This window comes from Paramormyrops kingsleyae, chromosome 15 (genome assembly GCF_048594095.1).
Source record: "Paramormyrops kingsleyae isolate MSU_618 chromosome 15, PKINGS_0.4, whole genome shotgun sequence".
Lineage (NCBI taxonomy): Eukaryota > Metazoa > Chordata > Actinopteri > Osteoglossiformes > Mormyridae > Paramormyrops > Paramormyrops kingsleyae.
In genome coordinates, this window is record NC_132811.1 from 27,676,049 (window position 1) to 27,691,166 (window position 15,118).

At 44.2% G+C, this 15,118-nt stretch overlaps 1 protein-coding gene across 1 annotated transcript in view; it reads right to left on the bottom strand.

Moving 5' to 3' along the window:
- Window positions 1-10,400: 10,400 nt before the first annotated feature.
- Window positions 10,401-15,118, bottom strand: part of LOC111839796 (kinesin-like protein KIF1A) — a 35,616-nt gene continuing 30,898 nt past the window's right edge. The window contains exons 15-21 of the mRNA XM_072700098.1: window positions 14,831-14,910; window positions 14,379-14,485; window positions 14,178-14,258; window positions 13,912-14,092; window positions 13,728-13,800; window positions 12,190-12,368; window positions 10,401-10,611 (exon numbers count right to left, since the gene is read on the bottom strand). Of these exons, the coding sequence (XP_072556199.1) occupies window positions 10,401-10,611; window positions 12,190-12,368; window positions 13,728-13,800; window positions 13,912-14,092; window positions 14,178-14,258; window positions 14,379-14,485; window positions 14,831-14,910 (912 nt within the window). The remainder of the gene's footprint in view (window positions 10,612-12,189; window positions 12,369-13,727; window positions 13,801-13,911; window positions 14,093-14,177; window positions 14,259-14,378; window positions 14,486-14,830; window positions 14,911-15,118) is intronic.

Below are 15,118 nucleotides of genomic sequence, written 5' to 3' on the forward strand. Positions count from 1 at the left end.
TCACTGGGATAGTAGCGTGGGTCACTGTAGCCATTCTTCTTCCGGTGAGGGGTTGAGCCACCAGGGGCACTTAAATTGGCGTTGTGGGTATCTTACACTGCTGAACCAGGGCGACATCTATAAAACTGTCCTCGGCCCCGGAATCAATCAGGGCAGCCAACGACTGCTGCTGATTCCCCATGACAGCACGGCTGACAATATAGTGCATTGGGGAGAAGAGGGCTAACCCAAAGCCACACCCACCAGTACCCTCCTCCTTACTGGTGGGCGTGCCCCTTTTACAGGACACAAAGCAACAAATTTCTTCCTGCAATACAGGCATGTCTGGGAAGAAAAATGCCGCTGCCGTTCGGCAGGTGATAACCGAGCCCTGTCAACCTGCATCGGCTCCGGCATGGCCTCTAGGGGATTAACAGTGGGCTCGGCGGCCTGGGAAACACTAGCTCCTCCCCGCCGTTCCCTCTCGCGCTGGGAAAGTCGATTGTCCACACGGAGAGCCAGGACGATGAGGTCTTCTAAATTGTCAGGGAGAACGCGAGTGGCCAGCTCGTCCTTAACTCTTTCATTGTCGCCGCCTAGTGGTTCGGACGCATACGTCCAAATTTTCAATAACAAAAAAAAATGACGTTCAATAAAAGAAACAAATGTATCAAATCAACCAAAAACGGCTTGTTACACTACAAAAAACCTTTCAGATAATATCTGTAGAAAGTTGCGCAATTTTTGTGCCATGGTTTTTTTGTAACAAGTAAAAATAAAATGACCATGGTAGCCATCTTTAAACGGGTCGAGTGTCGGGAAGTAAAATATAAGTGTTAATAAAATGAAAACTAAGCACTTCAAACTATTTCTTTCACGGCCAATACTTCATAAACCGTCACAGTATTAAGACAAAACACGCATTTTTCCATAAATATGACTGTAATGCTCTCAAATAGCTTGCTCACTCATCGCGGAAAAATGTCAGTCGGCATTCTGTACATTCGTGCAATGTTTTTTATCTTCGGAGTTTTAGAAGAAAACCAATGAATAAAATGACAAAGTTACCCTCGTTTGAAAGCTTGATCTCTTATGTACATAAATCAATCACTGTAATCCTTCATTGTCAAGTATTTTTTCAGATATATGCTCTGCTTCCCTGCTAGCACATTATTTTTTACGCACTGAACCTTTGCCCATGGTTATGTTTCACCATAATAAACTTTTTACATGAACATCAAATTACAGTGTCATTTGCTTCATCCAATAGAGGTGTGTCTAAGGTTTGCAAAATGGTATGGGATGTGCTGATTGGGCATTGTTTTTCGCGCTGGGGACATGAATGCGCAACTTATTATCTGCAGGTGCAGTATTTGTGGGAGTGTCTCGATTACGCATTGCGCACGTAGTCTCCGTGAGTTTACCCAGTTATTTTCGGACAACAACTTTTTTGACTGAAGAAAAATGGCTCGGATGACTTTCACTGTTGAGAAAGCACAGAAGATGATTTTGAAGAGTGGTTCGGGGGAAGAAAGTGTCGCTTTTATCCATTGATTCGATGGAGGAGGACGCTTTTTTGCGCGGAGAGGATGCAACGCTCGACATAAGTACATTTATTTACAGTTTACTCTTTTATTCTATAGATTTTTATAATTCCGTGATTCAGTAAATTACAATTAACATTTGCTTTGGTAACACTTGTATTGTGGTACATTGGGAAAAGTTCCGCATCGCCTTTGTCAAGCTTTGAAGTGTGCAAAGTAATGCAGCGCTTTTGGCTTTCACTTGGGCAAAGTTACGCGGGGCTTTGTTTGGGCAAAGTTATGCGGGGCACTTGTCGGCCTTGTTTGAGCAAAGTTATGTACAGTACTTGTCGGCTTTGTTTGGGCAACATTATGTACGGTACTTGTCGGCTTTGTTTGGGCAAAGTTATGCGGGGCACTTGTCAGCTTTGTTTGGGCAAAGTTATGCGGGGCACTTGTCGGGCTTTGTTTGGGCAAAGTTATGCGGGGCACTTGTCGGGCTTTGTTTGGGCACAGTTATGCGGGGCACTTGTCGGGCTTTGTTTGGGCACAGTTATGCAGGGTTAGGGTTAGAAACAAAATGTTTCTTATGACCCATAAGTGGTAATGCATTTAGAAAGAAAGACGCTATCCCAAAACACTGCTAGTTACACTGCGGCCATTTTGGATAGGTTTTGGATAGGTTTGGCACAAGTCGTGTGAATAAAATATAGATTTTCCTACAAATGTGTGGTGATTTTGTGTGACAAAATGTTACTTATGACCCATAAGTGGTAATGCATTTAGAAAGAAAGACGCTACCCCAAAAAACACTGCTAGTTACACTGTGGCCAGTTTGGATAGGTTTTGGATAGGTTTTGGATAAGTTTGGCACAAGTCGTGTGAATAAAATATAGATTTTCCTACAAATGTGTGGTGATGATGTGTGACAAATTGTTACTTATGACCTATAAGTGGTAATGCATTTAGAAAGAAAGTTGCTACCCCAAAAAACACTGCTAGTTACACTATTGCCATTTTGGATAAGTTTCAGATTAGTTTAGGTTAGGTTTTGGATAGGAAAGGCTCCCAGTTGCACCATTTGCTCTTTCCTCCGTAAAACCTGTTGGGCTGCATCAAATGATATGAAATTGGGCACACATGTAGAAAACAAGTTTGGGAACCAGATTTTTAAAATTGGACCTATTCCATCATGTAGTTTTTGAAATATTTACAAAAATCCAAGACACAAAGACAGGTTTTTGTATTTTTCCAGCTGTTTTTGTTATATTCGCATGTCCATAAATTATACACAGGTTATTCATTTCGTTATTGAACTTCCTACAATCAATTGTAAAGGGGTCAACTCTGATTTTAGGTATCAGGCATGTGTCTGTGACTTTTATATCTGAAGTTATAAGGTAATTATTCCAAAGAGGGAAGAAATGCCCCCCCATGCAAGGGGCCCCTGGTGCCCTCCATAGAGTTAACTAGGACCTCGGCGAGCTCGACAGTGGAAGGTAATTTCGGGAGAGCAACCAAACGACACATCTTTGAAAAGCGGTCGACGATGGTAAGTATAGTGGTTTTACCAGAGGACTGGGGTAGGTCCGTAATAAAATCCATAGCGACATGTGACCAAGGTCGAGAGGGAACAGGTAAGGGCTGAAGGAGACCAGCGGGGCTTGAGGTAGGTGATTTACATCTAGCACAGTCAGTGCAGCTTTCCACGAAAGCCTGGACTTGTAGATGCCAACCGGGCCACCAATACCGTCGGGCAACAAGATGCTGGGTGGCAGGTATCCCGGGGTGCCCTGTTCCCGGGTGTGCATGGATCCAATGCAGCAACTCCTGGCGATGCGAAGGAGATACATAAAGCAATCCAGGAGGGCAACCAGCGGCGGGGGCTCGGTTCTCGTTTTCTAACCGGATGGTTTCCTCCAAACCCCAGGTGATGGAGGAACGAAGCAAGAGGGAGGGAGGATCGGGTACGTGTACTCTTTACTGTCGGGGGGTTCGAACTGTCGGGACAGGGCGTCGGCTTTCACATTCTTAGTTCCCGGCAGGTAACTGACATGAAACAAGAAGCGAGCAAACCACTGTGCCCAGCGAGCCTGACGGGAGATGAGTCGTTTGGCTGATCGAAGATACTCTAAGTTACGGTGGTCGGTCAACACGACGAAGGGGTGCCGAGCTCCCTCTAGCCAATGACGCCACTCCTCTAATGCTAACTTCATGGCAAGGAGTTCGTGATCACCCACAGCATAGTTTCGTTCAGCGGACGTCAGCTTTTTGGAGAAGTAGGCACAAGGATGTCTTTTCCCTGTCTCAGGATCGCGTTGTATTAGGACAGCTCCCACACCAGCCTCGGAAGCATCCACCTCCACTTCGAAAGGGAGTTCCGGCCGCGGTTGCTTCAGTACCGGGGCTGTGCAGAACACCTGCTTTAACCGGGCGAAGGCGAGTTCAGCCTCCGTGCTTCAGCTAAGCCGAGCAGGTTTACCACGCGTGAGCGAGGTGAGAGGAGCCGCGACCTTACTATAGTTACGAACGAACCTCTGGTAAAAGTTGGCAAAACCAAGAAAGCGCTGCAGCTCTTTCAGGGTTTTGGGTCGTTGCCATTCCTGTATGGCCGAGATCTTCTGGTCGTCCATAGCTACCGCTCCGGACTGAATGACATACCCTAGGAACTTCATGGAGCTCTGATGAAACTCACACTTTTCCACTTTGATGAAGAGCTGATGTTCACTAAGCCTTTGTAGTACATGACGTACGTGATCCTGTTTCGAAGGTGAGTAAATCAGAATATAATCAATGTATACCACAAAAAATTTGTATAACATGTCGTGAAACACTTTATTCATAAAGGCTTGAAAAATGGAGGGGCTATTTGCCAACCCGTACGGCATAACTAGATACTCGTACTGCCCCCTACTGGTGATAAAGGACGTTTTCCACTCGTCTCCTGCTCGGATTCTCACCAAATTATACGCGCTGCGCAGGTCCAGTTTAGTGAATATCACCGCTTCCCGAAGCTGTTCCAGGGCGGAAGGGATTAGTGGCAGTGGCTCATTTCTTTTAACGGTGATCGCATTCAGTGCTCGATAGTCCACCACCGGACGTAATACTCCATCCTTCTTCTTAATGAAGAAAAACCCGGCCGTCACGGGTGAAGTGGATGGTTGGATAATACCCTGTTTCAAGCCCTCCTGGATGTAGGACTCCAGTGACTCCTCTTCCTGCAAGGAAACAGGGTACAACCTGCCGCGAGGTAATGTAGCGTCGTTTAAGAGCTCAATGGCACAATCGCACTCCCGGTGAGGAGGCAGACTAAATGCCCTTTCTTTACTGAACACGTCCCTGTACTCCTTATACTCTATTGGAACTGCTTCTAGGTTCTCAGGTTCCGGACTCTCCACTCCGGTGGCTTTACATATAAGGGTTAAGCAGTTACGATGTCACAGGTCCGACCATGCCACTATTTCCCCAGTACGCCACTCGAGGTGCGGATTATGCTTTCTCAACCAGGGGAGTCCCAGTATCAGCAGGTCCTTTGCTTGAGGAAGAACAAACACCTCGATGTCTTCTCTATGAAGGACCCCTACTTGCATCCCAAAAGGACCAGCCTGACAGAGGATAGTCCCTCCCACCATCCGCTCTCCGGTAACCCCTTGCACGGAGATAGGGTGAGGGAGCGTCTGCATGGGTAGACCCATTTGGACAGCTAGGCTGGCATTGATAAAGTTACCCGCAGCCCCGCTATCGATAAGTGCTCTAACTGAGCAACGTTTCTCCCCATATTCCAAGAACACCGGCACAGAGAATTGAGAGACCGACACGGAGGGTAAGGAAGACACACCTACCGGAAGGAGGGCTTTGTCCTGGTCGGGTCAGATGGGACAGGTCGAGATGGTATGCCCGGCTCCCCCACAATACAGGCAGAGACCCGCTTGAAGACGTCGTCTTCGTTCTTCAGAGGTAAGTGGTGAGCGGCCGACTTGCATCGGTTCAGGCACTTCGATCGCTAAGAGGGGCGTTCCTCGAGGGGCTTCAGAGGGGGTACGACGACGACGTCTGTCCCTCACAGTGTTGTCAAGCCGAACCGCCTGCCGGACAAGGTCGTCAAAAGAAGGGGCCTCTCCCTTGTGGAACAGCTCATCCTGTAGTTCTGGAGTCAAGGCTTTTAGGAAAATGGTCTGAAGACAATCATCCGGCCATCACAGATTGGCGGCTATTGTCCGGAACTCCAGGGAAAAGTCAGCAGCCGAGTGATTCCCTTGACGACACTCTAACAGCCGAAATCCTGGTCTTCTTCCAACAGCTGGATGGTCGAAGACCTCCATTAAAGCCCGATGAAACTCCCTTCCTGACTCTAGGAGCGGGCTATCATCCGCCCACAAAGCCGTTGCCCATTCAAGCGCCCGGCCAGTTAACAAGGAAATGGTAAAACGTACCTCCGCACCCGGGTTCCTGAACCGCTCCGGATGCTCCTCCACGTATATACCGCATTGCATAAGGAATCCCCGGCACTGGTCCGGATTTCCATCGTAACGTTCGGGCAGGGCGATCGGCAAAGGGGAGGAAGGACGTGGCGGAGACTCTGGGAGGGGTACCTGGGCGGCTTGTGTAGCGACCAGCTGTTCCAGGGCGGCCAGACGATGTTCCATGTTCCCTGCTGGATCCATAGTTAGGCGAAGTATTCTGTCACGCTCGGATAAGAAGGGAAACAGAGATCCAGTGATGCAGGGATAGGGAGACTTTAATGACAGAAGTGGAGGACCTTCTCTGGTGAGTGAGGTCCCTGTCCAGAACCGGAGCACTCTCTCCCCCGAGGGGGTGCAGAGGTGGAGAGTCGCGGAGAGAGCTCCGATCCCGGAAGAGGACAGCCGAGGTCGAGGTACAAAAGGGGCGCGCTGGAGTCGTGGTCGAGGTTCGGAAGCAGGGTTCGTCAACAGGTGATTCTGTCCGACAGGAAGGCACAGGACCGGGACACGAAAGGAGGGGAAGACAGGAGATGCCGGGCTCAGCAGGGCAGGGAGGCTAAGGACGGGAGTGGGTCTGAAGGAGGGAGGAAAGCAGGTAAGGCTTGTACACAGGGCAAACAGGCAGGACGGGGTTAAACGGGCAAACAAAAGACAGGAGTAACGCTCGGTACGGCTTCTATTCATCGGCTCAATACTTCGCAAAGACGGTCTGTGACCGTTCAGCTTATACGGGAGGTTGATTGGAGGTAGAAGGGTTGGACCTGTCAGGTCTCATCCCCGTGGGCGTGACATATACCTTCAGATTTTGTAATTTAAGTAACTTTTTATTTTCAGAATTAAAACCTGTTTTATCCAAAATCCCAAGAATCAGTGATAATTATTAAAATTCTTCAGAGATCTAATTTTTTTTTGCAATGGTGTGTGACTCCAAATCTCATCTATGCTTTGAAAATATTTTTTCATAAGAAATCCATAATATTTAAGATAAAATATACATTTTAGTTGTGTCCCTAGGTTTTCACTCAGTCCTGTTACCCTAACGTATTACCCCATCTGAAAAATTTGTAACATTCCACAAGTCACATGTTCAACAGGAAGTTGCATCAGTTGGATCTTCTGAAGGCCATGGGAAGACCAAAAGTAAGTTCCCTCCTTTTTTTCTGTATACAGTGGTACCTCAGTTCTCGAACTCATTAGATCTCTAATTTCTTAAAAGTCGAACTAACCAGTTCAGAATAAAAATGACCTAGAACTCATTCTGAATCTCAGAAGTCAAACCGTGAACACCGACCTAAGATAACTTGTACGCGTGGGGAAATGAGTCACGCGGCATGTCTCTCAGTGGAAACAAAGGGTAACGCTTCAGCCTCAGCCTCGCATTCACTGTCATAGCATCGTGCATGTTTACACTAGCTGAATACATATACACTCACCTAAAGGATTATTAGGAACACCATACTAATACGGTGTTTGACCCCCTTTCGCCTTCAGAACTGCCTTAATTCTATGTGGCATTGATTCAACAAGGTGCTGAAAGCATTCTTTAGAAATGTTGGCCCATATTGATAGGATAGCATCTTGCAGTTGATGGAGATTTGTGGGATGCACATCCAGGGCACAAAGCTCCCGTTCCACCACATCCCAAAGATGCTCTATTGGGTTGACATCTGGTGACTGTGGGGGCCATTGTAGTACAGTGAACTCATTGTCATGTTCAAGAAACCAATTTGAAATGATTCGAGCTTTGTGACATGGTGCATTATCCTGCTGGAAGTAGCCATCAGAGGATGGGTACATGGTGGTCATAAAGGGATGGACATGGTCAGAAACAATGCTCAGGTAGGCCGTGGCATTTAAACGATGCCCAATTGGCACTAAGGGGCCTAAAGTGTGCCAAGAAAACGTCCCCCACACCATTACACCACCACCACCAGCCTGCACAGTGGTAACAAGGCATGATGGATCCATGTTCTCATTCTGTTTACGCCAAATTCTGACTCTACCATTTGAATGTCTCAACAGAAATCGAGACTCATCAGACCAGGCAACATTTTTCCAGTCTTCAACTGTCCAATTTTGGTGAGCTCGTGCAAATTGTAGCCTCTTTTTCCTATTCGTAGTGGAGATGAGTGGTACCCGGTGGGGTCTTCTGCTGTTGTAGCCCATCCGCCTCAAGGTTGTGCGTGTTGTGGCTTCACAAATGCTTTGCTGCATACCTCGGTTGTAACGAGTGGTTATTTCTGTCAAAGTTGCTCTTCTATCAGCTTGAATCAGTCTCTGACCTCTAGCATCAACAAGGCATTTTCGCCCACAGGACTGCCGCATACTGGATGTTTTTCCCTTTGCACACCATTCTTTGTAAACCCTAGAAATGGTTGTGCGTGAAAATCCCAGTAACTGAGCAGATTGTGAAATACTCAGACCGGCCCGTCTGGCACCAACAACCATGCCACGCTCAAAATTGCTTAAATCACCTTTCTTTCCCATTCTGACATTCAGTTTGGAGTTCAGGAGATTGTCTTGACCAGGACCACACCCCTAAATGCATTGAAGCAACTGCCATGTGATTGGTTGATTAGATAATTGCATTACTGAGAAATTGAACAGGTGTTCCTAATAATCCTTTAGGTGAGTGTATTTAGACAGTAAAAATACATTTAGAAAATGATAGACAGTAACAGTAATTTATTATACTGTATAATAAAATACATTTTAAAATAAAGATTTCTTATTAATTATTTTAATATTATTAATAAATCATTTATACATTTAATTATAATAATATTGTCATGCTGAGCGAGGACGGAAAGGAGACAAAGGCGCAGTCGTCAGGGTATCAGGGAATACGGGGTTTAATTGTTAAGGTTGTCATGTTGTGATTAGAGTTTTCCCCATAGAAATGAATGGAGAGTCCCCATAAAAATATGATTACAAACCTGTGTGCATGTGTATCTGGCAATTTTAGCTTGGTGTTCTTATGTATTTATTTAGTTATTTATTAAGGTGAGAGATGGTTTCACGGAAGAAGCTGTACAGGTGGCAAGTGAATCAGGAGGAAAATGTCTTGCTGATGGTAGTTGCTGATGAACAGATGGTTGCTTAGGTGTGTGGAGTCTGCTGCAGTCATTGCTGCTCTCCTTTTTGCTCCAGCAGTGAACAGTTCTATTAAGGTTGGAAGTCAGCAACCAATGTGTTTCTCAGCTGGGTGGATGACCCACTGCAGCCTGGACTTAGAGAGGCTGGTGGCAACAGGAAACCAGATGGTGATGGAGTTTGTCACAACACTCTCTATGAATAAAAGTTCATCATGATGCATTGTGACAGTTGAGTTTCCTGAGTTGATCAAGAAGAACTGTCTCTGCTGAGGTTTTTTTTGTGATGGAGGTGATGTGCTTGTCTCACTTCCTTTTGTTGAAGATGGTAGAAGTTGATCCTCAGTTCCACAATCTTGGCAGTATTTTGTCAGCACACCAAGCCACAAGATGGTCGACTTGTTCATTGTTGTTGGCGATGAGGCCCACTACAGTGTCATGCTTGAACTTCAGGATTTTGGTGGCGCTGTCCTTGGATGTGCAATCATTTGTGCATAGTGAAAACAGATGGGATGAGAGGATAAAACCCTGAGGGGAACCTCTGCTGATGGACATCAGATCAGAGAGGTGGGGCCCAGCCTCACATACTGCTTCTTATCTGTCAGGAAGTTGGTAATCCACTGATAGATGCTGTAGGTTACTGTAAACTGGGTTAACTTGCTGCGGAGCAGCTCTAGCACAATGGTATTGAAGACTGAACTGAAATCAATGAGCAGAATCCTGGCATAGGTTACGGGGAAGTTGAGATGATGAAGGATACGATGAAGGCATAAGTTGACTGCATCCTCCACTGATCGATGATTCCTATAGGCAAATTGTAGAGGGTCAAGGAGGGGGTCAGTGATATCCTTCAGGTCTGCCAGCATCAGATGTTCGAAGGTTTTCATGACCACTGATGTCAAAGTGAATGGTCAGTAGTCATTAAGACCAGTGTTCTCATCTTTCTTGGGAATTGGCACAATAGTAGCAACCTTGAAGCAGTTTGGGATCTTGCAAACTGCAGGGAGGTGTTGAATACCCCAGTTAAAACAGGTTCACGCAGTGTCTTTTGGTGACAGGTCATACACCATATGGGCCTCTTCTTACCTGGCTTTCTGTTTTGTATAGAGTTTGTGAACATCCTCCTGTTTCATAGTGAGTGCAGAGTGAAGGGTGGGTGGAGGAGAGACTGTATGAGTGGAGTTGTGAAGTGATTGGTTATAGGGGTGGTGACGACAATGGGACCATTCTCAGAAGTGGATGGGAGGCAGAGGGGGAAAAAGTGGGAGCTTAGTGCGGTAGACTCAGAAGAGTTGAGAATAGGCAGACGTTGATTGTCAATGTTAAACCAGCAGTAGAATGTGTTAAGCTGAGTAGCCAGGGTGTGGCAGGTAGAGGCAGAGGAGCTCTTCACTTTGAAGTAGATAAGTCTTTGCAGGGAGCTCCAGATGGCCCTGGCGGCTGTTGCTGATGGAAAAATCTTTCTCCAGCCGATCCTTGTAAGAGGCTTTCGCCACTGGCAGGGTTTTGTTGAAGCACTGCTTGGCAACCCTGTAGATCTCTCTGTTGCCGGACCTAAATACCCAATCCTTCTCAGATATGAGAACCCTCAGTAGCTTGGTGAACAAGGGCTTGTCATTACTGTATATCACTATGATCTTTTTAGAAACACACAGGTCTTCACAGAAGGTGATGTACAATATGTGTGTCAGCCTATTCATCCACACTGTTACACCAACCCTCCATGGCTTTCCAGTCTCTGCAACCTAAGCAGTCTGTCACTGTTCCTGCCACTTTAGGGGTTCACTGTCGACATATGATCTTTGTAGGCTTAGACTGTTCCGGTTTCCTTTTATAGCTAGGCACAAGCATAATCGTGGTATGGCCGGACTTGCCAAGGGAAGTATGGGGGAAGTGACAGAACGCACCTCTAAAGTTTGTGTAGAAGTGGTCCAGAGTTCTGTCCTGACCTGTAAGGCAGCTTATCAGTTAGTGGTATTTTGGCAGGTCCTGTTTCACACCGCAGTGATTAAAATTCCCATTGGTGGAAAATTGCAGTGCTGGGGAAATTGTTTTGTGGATCATGGACATGGTTGGCTATCAGTCATTGTGCAGTGTGGGCATTTGAGCTCAGTGGAATGTAAATTCCAGCCAGGATAACGGAGTGGAATTATGGTAGGCATAATATTTTGTAGCAGAGAAACAGTGCCTCTAAATCCGTGCATGAATATGAAGAGATTGTGGATGCATCCATGTATCAAATGTTGTTTGTAAACACACACACAGCGCCACCTTGTGATTTACCGCACAGACCACTGTTCTGATCTGCTCAGAGTAGCTGGTAACCAGGCATCTGAACAGCGGTGTCTGGTATAGCTGAACTAAGCCACGTTATAACAAAGCAAAAAGCTGAAATACGTCCATAATCCTCATTAGTTATCATGAGCTGCAAAAGTTCATCCATCTTGTTGGAAAGAGAGCAGACATTAGAAAGGCAGTCCACTGTGCCTGATGTGATTTCATCGTCATCCTTGCTCTTGTTTGGGGGAGACTTGTGCATTAAATCCGCTACCTCACAAATAAACACAGGAGATAATTTAGGTGGAAATGACTCCTTCTTACTCAGAAGCTTGGTGCAAGTAAAAGTAATTCTGCAAGACCCTGAAACACATGTTTTAACAAAGTTAAACGAAGTTAAAAAAAAAAAAACAGGAGTATCAAGAAACTGTGGCAGCCAGTTCAGGTGCTGAATGCGTCCGTACACCAATTGCTATTTATAAACACGCGAACACCGCCCAACGTAGTGGATGAATTGAAGGAGTTAATCTCGCAAGCATTTTTGGACATTGATGCTAGCTGGGATTTGTGTGCTAAAGTGTGTCAAAGTGTCAGGGACGGGTTCCAGGAAGATATCAACGTTGTCGGAGGACATTTCGAACACCTAAGAGACTAAACCTGACCCAATCAGTACTGTAAAATGAGAACTATATACCTACTTTTAAAAACAACTTTGTAAAATAAAAAACTGTTTAATAAAAAAGAACTTTAAAAATTATATACCTACTTTTGCTCCACCCTGTATTTTGTAACAATTAAAAAAAAAAAAATGCTCCTCTGTATTTTTTTCAACTGTATTTTCTTCGTATTTTTTACCTGAGCTTCTCCAGGGTCCAGTAGTGCGTGGCACCATTTTTCAGATCCTGAACCTCCACCGCCACGATGGTGCGGGGGAAGGGCTGCTTCTTTCGCCCTTCAGCTGCATCAGGAGGCAGCAGGTCAGGTAGCAGTGGGGAGTACAGAGTGTCTGTCAGCAGTACAAATTGGAACTGGACCTGTGGGCCGCACACATGCATCAGACACATTACAGAGTATTAATACATGCATCAGTCACATGACAGAGTACTCCCATAAGTATTAACACATGCATCATTCATATGGCAGAGTATTCCCATATTCAGATAGTAAATTTGTGTTTTATCTCTCCGATGGAAAGACTACGGTTACACACCTTTTTCTTCAGTTCCACACTTATGGCATTAGCTTCCTTCAGGAAGATTGCATTCCCCCATAGCAGATCTCTCAGGGATGTGAACTGGTAACACTTCCACTTACTTATTACTTATTTAATGTGATTTTTTATATATTTATAGGTGCTGAATTCAAAAAGGAAAACCATTTTTTTCTGTCACCATTAATTCATTATACGATTTTTTGTTGTTTTTACAATCGAATTAACTAAATATCAATATTATATTTTTATGGTAATTTGTTTTAATGTAATATTTTTTAATATTAAAATATATGTTTAAAGCAAAAAGCAGTTATTTGAAAATAAGGTGAGAATATAGCTGGAACTGAACAAGGTGATGAGTTATGGCACCAGGCAGTAGCATGTGAAGCCGTGTTAGGTCCTGTCCTTCCAATGACCAGTGCAGAACTTCTTTTTGTTGTACAGAGGTTCTCGAGGTTGTGTGAACAGTCCTGTTGTTTTTGTTAAGTTTTTGGAAAGATTTTGTGAAAGATTTTGTTAAAAAACCTTATTCTGTCTACTTTGGAATAAAACCAGGTGACCAGGTTAAATAGTGGACCCCTCACAGTGTCAGGTCTGTTTGTGTTGTGGAACTAAGACAACAGGCAAAATACAAGAAGATGGCACATGCTATTGGTATTTCAATGATACGTAGGGAACTCCAAAATCATAATGATGACTGTTATTTCTGTTCCTTTTAAATTCAAAGATTTAACAAAAAGAATAAGAAAGAAATTGTTTATTCCAGTCTCCCATCAGCAACAAGACCACATGGACCTGATACATCATGCCCTACTCCACCTGACAGTCATGACAAAAACTGGAGGAGTTATATGTCAATGAATATGTATTTTCATGTATTTTTATATGTACTTCACATATATATTTTAAAATATTGGATTTACTAAATCATGTCATGTAAAAGTTTTTCAGAACAATATAGTATACATAAATAAATTGTGTAATTAGTTAAATTTGAATTAAAATTCTTTTCAATTTTGTACTTAAATGTGATGTAATAGAAACATTTCTGTGGTGTTCATACATATTTATAAAAAATAACAATTCACAATTGAAATGATTTTTATGAGTTACATTTTTTCAGACCTGTGGTTTCAACTAAGTGATTTAATTTGAATAAAATATTCAGACTCAATCTCACCAGTCTCTGTTGTTCAAGGAGATTGTTAGCTTCTTCTCTCTCCTTGCGATACTGGTCTTCGAGTTCCTGTAGCCTACAGAGAAGGAAATAAGAGCTATCACAACAAGATTTTCTTTGTTAAAATTTACTGGCTTGTGAGTCTTAAATCATATTTCAGTTTTATTTTGGTTGGAGTCTTTCACACCTCTGCTCCATCTCCTGCTTCATGTCAATTCCCTGTGTCTCCAGCAGCTCCCTCTGTGCAAAGGCCCAGTCAACAGGTTCCACTGGGGTTTCTGAGCAGGGAGTACGCTCACGCTCCTGCCGCGTCTGCTCTGGATGGTTGAAGCGGAACACATGGCTCTTCCCCAGGATGATGCGGTTTCCTGGAAGAATTCAGCTCTGCTTGTTTGGGCTATATATATTTTTTCTACCTGGTTCACCAAGATGCAAGATGAGCTGGTGACCCACCTGATCGGAGAATAGTAGGCTCAGTCACCCTTTTGCCATTGACATAGGTCTCTGCCTCCTCACATGGCTCCAGAAAGACTGCTAATGTTCAGAAGGACATAGTCAGAGATAGCACATTCCCAAACTCATGAAAAAAGCACAAAGTGACCAAAACAAACTGGTATTAAGTACAAAGCTCCTGAAGACATCAAGGAAGCTTACTTTCTCCAAGAGGACCAGTGGTGCTGGTGAAAGTGCAGTGTTCATCCTTAATAAAGTGACCACTCAGGACAATGTCTTGGTGGCTACAGGCATCCTCACGTCCCACCCTGACGAGGCAACAACATTACATAGTGTCACTTATATGACATACAGCAGAAAGAAGTTCATCCTTCTTATGAATAATCCCAACTGCTCTTTCAATAAGTTTTGATATGTGAACATGGGCAAAATCTACTTCTAAATGCACACCCAACCTCTGCTAAGTGTTAACAAATATATTTAATTAGCAATTCTGAAGTTTTTTTGTAAATTAATTCTCTAAATTGCATGTGTGCCCAGCAATGCACTGGCACCATAAGGTATACTCCAGCATTGTGCTCTGGTTTTCCTGAGAACCACTGCAACCGTGTACTGGATATTTGGCTACAGATGGATGGGTGAATGAATCTTACCTGGTTATTCCATCTTTGATGTAGTAAAGGAGGCATTCTGACATTAGTGGATCTTCATTGAGGTTCACCAAATGAGGTGTCTGAAAATGGGAGTTCTGTTTTTATATCTATTTTTACAAAATCCTTGAAGTCTGTGTCCACTGAATTTCTATCCTATATTAATGTGAAATAGCTCCACATAAAATGTATTTGTTTTTTAATCCAACGTAACAGCATGTTTTCATTCATTCATTTTATTCTTTAACAAAATTATTAATCAGTATTAATTAGGGATGAGCGAGTACAGCA